This window comes from Pieris rapae, chromosome 11, assembly GCF_905147795.1.
Source record: "Pieris rapae chromosome 11, ilPieRapa1.1, whole genome shotgun sequence".
NCBI lineage: Eukaryota > Metazoa > Arthropoda > Insecta > Lepidoptera > Pieridae > Pieris > Pieris rapae.
In genome coordinates, this window is record NC_059519.1 from 6,488,056 (window position 1) to 6,496,086 (window position 8,031).

General features: G+C 33.6%; 1 protein-coding gene across 1 annotated transcript; it reads right to left on the reverse strand.

Annotated features, from left to right (window-relative positions):
* Positions 1–48: 48 nt before the first annotated feature.
* On the reverse strand, positions 49–5,092 carry LOC110998759 (protein TRC8 homolog). The gene is made up of 2 exons (XM_022267537.2): positions 4,657–5,092; positions 49–2,170 (listed from the first exon to the last, which is right to left on the reverse strand). The coding sequence occupies exons 1-2, from the start codon at positions 4,901–4,903 to the stop codon at positions 402–404; spliced, it is 2,016 nt and encodes a 671-aa protein (XP_022123229.1). The 5' UTR covers positions 4,904–5,092; the 3' UTR covers positions 49–401.
* Positions 5,093–8,031: the final 2,939 nt, after the last annotated feature.

Sequence of the window (8,031 nt, forward strand, 5' to 3'; positions counted from 1 at the left end):
CAATACCTGTTTTAACGCAACAGAAGCAAACTCAGTAAAACGACTTGCTACTACTAAATTATAGTTTATTTACATTTTAGTGAGAAAATTACTATTTTTATATTTTGCTATCATTTAGACTCTGTATATTAAAAGCTATTTCTAAATCTATTTACAAATAGCTCCGCATATTATAGACATCAATATGTATTTTTGTTTGCACTAGCAATTTTCGCAGATTTTAAACAAGAATAGGAAATCGCCACAAGCGTCCGGTACTTACACCTAATCACACATCATCCATCACAAAGACAAATTTTTAATCACAGTTGCACCTGATAAAATATACAAAAATACCACTGAAAAAACACGATCAAACTATGTTTAAATTATTCTAAATTGAGTAAGTCTTCATCGGTCAGTCATCTTACACCTTCACCAAGCAAGAGATCCGGATCTTCGTCGTCCAAGAGAATGTTTTGATTACTGTTATCTTCATTGCTAGCCTCTGAATTGTTGTCCTTGGTCGGATCGCTGTCTATCTTATAAAGAATGTCATGGCAAAGTGGACAACGGTCCTGCACATACAGCCACTTTCTTAAGCAAACTCCATGGAAGAAGTGGTTGCAACGCGTTATTTTGGCCGAGTGCATCTCCTGGTAGCAGATAGCGCACACATCGTCCAAACGATCGAGTTGCTGTACTGAAGCCTCTCTTAGCGAGTTTATCTTATTAACAGCCGTACGTCGTTTCATAAACACCGACCAACCGGCGCGCGCCTCACACCAAATATTGAAGTAGGCGTGAATACACATCATGACCGCTCGAATCGCACCACCAGATTCGAACAGTAGAATCCAAGCGCCGTTAAAGAACAAGAAGATTCCAAAGCAAAACTCTATCGTGTTCCCGAACGCGCGTATGTAATAAACATAATCGTCCAACTGTTCCCAGAATGTACTTCTGTATGCGTCTATTAAAAAGAGCGAGTATATCATGAGGCTAACTATTACTTTCACGATAACTTCGATGCTAAAAGCGCTGACAGCCAAAAGCCAGGTTGAAATCGTGTGCTGCGACCATAGATATACTAGTAACGAGATCGGGAACGTTATTAGAAAGGCGCAAACGCCTAATGCTCTCACGTGCCGGTGGGTGCTCGGATTGTGCGAAGCGCTAAGTGACATTAACATAGGATTAACAATATTGTGCAAGAAGTGTAACAGGGCCGTGAACAGCAAACAGAAATTTCGGCATAATCTTACGAATCGCTTCTCGGGATTCAAAGTTGTCAAACCAGTCTGCAAGGCGAGTATATAGAAAAGAATAGCAGACACAGTTCCTATACTCTTGTCTTCTTCTTCATCTGTCAGCAGGATCCACTGGAAGAAGCTCCCGATATAATGACAGAAGAATGAGATAACGGAGGTCATACCGAGAACGGCGGTGATAGTCTCACATCCTGTTACTAGCAAAGATTTAGCCATAGAGGCGACAGACTGGACCGCTAGTAATGTGGAGACTTTTAATCCTTCATCGCTGTCTTCATCGTAGTTTTCCATTAGAAGTAACATAGCATGTTCCGCAACTCTCAGCACCCAAAACACTCTCAGTACACAAGGTATATTTAAACGAATCCATTCAGTTTCCACAAGAGCAGAGAGCCCGAAGTTGCTTACAAATAGCCTCCCATGTTGATACCCAGCGTATATCACTTGTATGACGTCATAAGCTGAAGACCAAAGTACATATTTGACTAGACACAATGGTAAAAGCGCTGAGAACACTGGTGAATGATGTAAAAGATGAGGAGGTACTGGGAGCATTGCCAAAAAAGATGGTGCCATGAACGTGATCGGTAATAACTTCTGGACTGTCTGATGGCGCGGTCCGAGGTGAACATTTCTGAAGATAACTGATAGGGTAAACTGTATCGCGAAGTTTTGTATGACCAGGATACCTGGGCCATCAAGGTCAAGTAGGTTCTTGAGGTTTAGGTTGAGAATATCTTCTAGTATACTCGCAGAGGGTTGAGTGGATGCCGCAGATAAGGTCAGTGCCTGGATTTGCTTGATAGCAGATACATTAGTCCAGTAGGAGATGAAGACAATACCGAGGGACATCAAGTAGAGGTACACTATAATCAGGTGTTTCGTGCACAACACGAAAATGCAAAGGGCTGACATACATCCTGGAAAAAAGAGAAAACTTGATTTACTGTTAGTATTTTAGGAATAATAATCTAATTATAAGAAGTTAAGGAAATTCCAAGAATTTAAGTTATTTCAAATGAAAATGTATCTGAAAAATTTGTATTTTTAATTTTATTATAGAATGTAGGTATGTACCAATCTTCATTATTTAAAAATGTTATTATTTAAATAGGTTAGTTTCAGTATACAGTATGGATTGCTCCTAAGATCATTAAACTATTGAATATAATGTCATTGACGACTTTTACTAAAAATGCATAGCAACGAATTACATAAAATATATATTTAATCACTTATTATTATCTAAAACATTATTTTATCTTTACATGACATATATCCTTATAAGGTTACCTTGAATATGGTAATTTAATAATTTATGATTTTACAATAAAATCTAACAATACAAACATTACGCAGTCCATATTTAAAGGTCATAGTAGAATAAATATATTTTATAAACCGACAAATTATCTTGCACACTATATTTCAATTCCTGTCCTGGCATGGGTAGCCGAAAACAGATTTTTTGATTAAAACCGATAAGGCTATATTTCATGAATATTGTTAAATTTATGGAAAATTTGTGAAAGTATAAGAAGTTTAGAAAGAGTTGAGACAAGTGATTTCATTTGTTTATTATTAGAAACATTGATATAATTCGCGAGTGCGTATCTGTATTCTGTAATAGGTTTTTAAATTCGTATAATGAAATTAAATTCACGAAGATATATATAAGCGTAGATATCCCGTTACATCATTACTTAGTTCTCGCATCTGTAATTTAATTCGAAGTTAATACGTCCTTCCTGTTTATGAAGGTAGGTTTGTTTAAGACGACTTAAACGGTCGGTATATCAGTTTGTTAGGTGTGACGTGATTATGCGAATGTCATCATGACTTTGATTTTTATAGATTTTTATCGTTATTATTGTTAAAAATAAATACGTGCATGATTCAAGCAATTTTTTTTAAATTTTTGTCTAGTACCAACTTTTTGTTGAATTTTTTGACACAATAACAGAAAAAAAGTTATTTTGCTTATTCCAATATTCCAGTATCCGTTAAATATGCAACTATGTATACGAAATTAAAACTGCCCTATGTGTTACTTACTGAATACATACTTGATTTCATTGACCTTAGTCGAGTAGGTCACGAACGCCGAACCAATTATTTGAAAAACGCGTTTAATTTCATGATGTACAACAAATGTAGGTAAAGTTTTGGTATACTCAAGAGTTCATTGACTTCAAATACTTAATAAATTCGCAAAAACTACGTTAACATTTAACAGTTAGTCTTTCCATTTTATTACTACAGATTGAACATTCACAGAAAGTTAAACAGACTTTTTACAATGTTTCAGAACAACTTTGAAGTAATAAATTCATCATTTTTGTCTCTCACACATTTTGATCTAGCCTATTTGTAGGGAAATCACACCAAAAATATTTAAATTTATTTAATACTAGTCATATTGTAGTAAAATTGACTAGGTAAAATAATTTTACCTAGTCAAACTAAAAAAAATGGTGGGACCATTCTGTACTACTGAATAATATTAGATTATTGAAGTTTTTACTTAAATAAATATAATTCTCCTATAAGTAACAATTACATAAAGGTAAAGAAACACCTATTACAACTACCAATAAATGAGAAATGTAAATGAAATGGCTTAATAGATAAGGCCAGCCACGTGGCTGGCTGTGTGTGACCGGCAGGCTGTACACCAATGGATTTTTGTTCTAAGAGCAAAATTATCACTAGTATCTGGTAGACAATAAAAGGAAACATACTAATGTGTTGGTCACAAAATTCAAATTCTTACCTATAAAGAGAAAAATTATCAAAGAACTATTTCTTTATGTAATGCGTGGCCAAGATCTTTAAACAGTTAACCCATGAAGTATAAGAACATCATTAATGCCAGCAAATATACATGAATACTCTTTAAGTTAGTATTACTATAAGGAGGTATCAGTTCAACTTAGTCAGTAGATCCCATACTAAAGAAAGCAGCGAGTTAATAATAATGAGCAACCTAAATTTACCTGTTAATTATTGCAATATTTGATGATATAAACATTTACTTCACATTATTTATTTTAATTAAGTATGATTTTTATTTAATTAAGTAAAGCTTGGCCTAACAACACATTTAAAAGACCAAAATATATTTATGAAAATGACTGAAAAGTTTTTGAGCTACATGCAACCTGTTAATTGTCAGTAAACACTCACAGAGATATAAAGGAACTCTCTTTCATTTTATAAATAAATATTTACCTGTTCTTTAGTTATAATCAAATGCTTATTCCCTAAATAAATTTGAAATTGACACTGGGAATTAATAGAATATATATAAGTACTAAGAATGCATAAACAGGTTGCTAAGTATTCAGGACTAGAGATCGCAATTGCGAAACATTTCAAGCTATTGCATTACTTGCGGAACACTCACCTAAACAGCAGACAAGAAATTTAAGAAATATGAAGAAAAACGCGTTGTAGAAATTGGCGTCGTAATAGATAGCCTCTGCATCCGAAATATCGACGTGGTCGTCAGTGACGTTGGAGAGGACGGACACTTCTTCGCCGGTGGACACGGGCAGGCCCAAACTGATCTTGAGGAACTCATCGACAACAAACAGCGGCGGTACCCGTAGCAACACTTCCACCAGCGCTAGGGCCTTCGACCGCAACGACATTATTCATTTATGTAAAAAAATTTACCCCTAATTTACCAATCGCCGTAAAACGGCGGCTCTGAAACAAGCTTATTTGTGCGATATTTTTCTACTCTATTTTGGGATTACGTGTTTTTAAAATAATATATATGACTGAAATTTTTACTACACAAAATCAGACGTTTCAAAATTTGGTTACTAGTCGTAAAAAATCACAGATTACAGTCAATAATGTCAAAAATAATAATTAATCAGTGTTGCCACCTGTCATAATAAGTGTGCGCTGTATTTGCTGTACCACAAAGAAGCGTTCACCATTGCATATTAAACATAAGTTGAAAACTTGTGATATCAACAATTAATTTACCGAAAATTTTATTTATTACATATTAGAAAATATTCCTGTATGTCCCTGTATGTTCCGCATATTTTAAATATGAAATATGTTACCTATGAAACCAAACTGCAATAGAGACTCGAATACTAACAACAAAACAACAAAATATATGGAAAATAATTATAAAAAAAACGTTCATTGCCAGCTCATAATTTCAATTATTTTTCTAAAATGTCAACAGGATCTGTTTGATTATAATTTATTATTACATCAATAATTAATTTACTTATTTATTAGTAAAAATGAGTACGTCATGCTACCGGCAATTTCTAATAGGGTCTTATGATTTTCTTGACATAAAAATATCAATTGTATAAATATAAATTAATGTTCTTCTTATTAAAGAAATTTGGAAAACGTAACCATTTCTACATGATGTGAGAAAAATAAATGAAAAGAATACTACTTAATCGTTCTTTTAACGCCATCTCACGCATATTCATGGTACTAGTAGGATAATAAACGAGAGCAGCCAGATCATAAGAACAAAATGTTTGTGCTGTATTCATCCGAAAAGTCAAGTTTTTTTAGCTTATTATTAACTAGCGACCCGCCCCGGCTTCGCACAGGTGCAATGCTGATACTAAATACACTACAGAAAATCTGTGAACGTTGTATATAAAAATATGGGTTATCCATAAGAGATAGACATATACCATCACGGACTTTTCTGTAGACCTTTTCAATGTGTACAATACTTAGTACATTATTTTGATAAAACTCGTAGGGTTCAGCCTGCGTTTGCAATGTAAGCGGAAAATATGTAATTATTTACGACATCACATTAGAAACCTCAAAAATAACAGTACTTCTCCACTATTTAATGGATGTTATTATACATATTATAAACCTTCCTCTTGAATCACTCTATCTATTAAAAAAAAACGAATCAAAATCCGTTGCGTAGTTTCAAAGATTTAAGCATACATAGGGACAGAGGAAGCGACTTTGTTATATAATATGTAGTGATATTAATTTATAGAGAATAATACAATTTAATTTTGTATCTTAGGTTGTAAATTGGATTATGCATTATTTTAAAGGTGTAAAAATTACCCTGTAATTAATTTTCGGATCAATAGATCAAATAGAAGTAAATTTAAATCTTAACAGTAATAATAATAATAATTTATTGCAAAAATATAGTACAAAATGTGTAAGGTGGTACAATCGTTAATTATATTCTGACACTTATATTTGTCCCTAAAGGAATTTTGAATTTTCCATTACTTGGTTAATTCTTATATTATTTGTATCATACATTATTAAATTTATATAACTACAGTCTACAGTGTCTCACGCAAATAATCATTTATTAAATAATGCATTTATTCTAAAAGTAATACACCAAGTCTATTTAAATTATTGTAAACCCTTATTGCCATACAAAAGGTGTCTTTCCTAAACAGTTCCGGGTTTATTTTTGGCACAGCCAATTTCTCCCCATGTCTACTTCTTACTTTGACTTCTACATTCGACTTATAAATATGTTAAACAATATTACTTATTTATAAGTAAATGATTAAAATATTTAAGAGACTTATATAAATAGTCTATCGTTATTTTAATGTTTGAAAAAGTATGTAAGTACTTAATATTTTGCTACTTTCCGGAACTGAACCTAGGGTCTAAATAGAGTTCTAAATAGGGTCTGTCACTAGGAGTACGAGCTCCACCCACATTAGTGACGTAAAAGTGGAACATGAGCACAAATTTGCGCTTCAGTTTAAAAGGTTATAGGCACGAAGGTATCAGCATTGAACATCTCAAATTTACAGGCCCATGTATGCCTTGCGTTCTATTCTTTTAATAAATGCTGAATAAAACTGGAATTGACTCTGACGTAGATGGCATTAACCTCAAAAGTTACATGGAACGGAAATAAAGAGCTAGAAGATGAAGATCTCACCCCATTGCTCAGTTGAAGCCTAAATGTGAGCGCTTCACAGCGCGATAAACTATCTAAATTTAAATAAGTGCGACGCAAAAATCAATAGTGACTCAAGGTCACCATTATATGTAATTGTGAGTGGACGATCTGTCGATCCATAGGTAGCCGAGATCGGCTGGACATTGTAAGAGTGCCGCAAAAGTGGAACTCTTATCAGCCTCTTCTTGAAGCGTACGTCGGTACGCTGGATTTGAGAGGGCGGACAGTAACAAAAAATCGATGGAAAAACTAAGATAAAAAAAATTACATATTTAATTTTTGTTTATCAAGAATGAATAAACGAGTTTCGCAAGCCTTGCGCCCCGGCTCGCCCAGGAATATTGTAAATTGTATTCGATATTCGATTTCGATATTACCGATGTAACCGGGGCGTATGTCGCGAGATACACCACACTAATTAATTTATGATTTTATTATGTATGTACTACGAAGTCCTAAGCTAAGTGATTGTCTTAAGTTAGAGATAAGAATATTACAATATGTACCAATAGTCACTATTACCAACTGTATATATAACGAGTCACTAAGTACCTAAGTATAAATACTTCCTATCCAAGATTCCTACGTAATTATTATACTGTAATGATACATAAATGGCGTCGGTAGCTTTATGCAACAAAGTTCGTCAAAAAGCTCTAGAAATCGATTACTAACTTCAAAGGTTTCCTCTGGGGCTTCGCCGCTAAATTAAAAGCATTGATATTGTGATAGCTTCTGAAAGCGAGCTTTGAAAGTTGTGTTTATTTCAAGGAAATTGCTGCTTTATAAACTTACTTTGATTGAGAAGAGAAGATTGAGAAA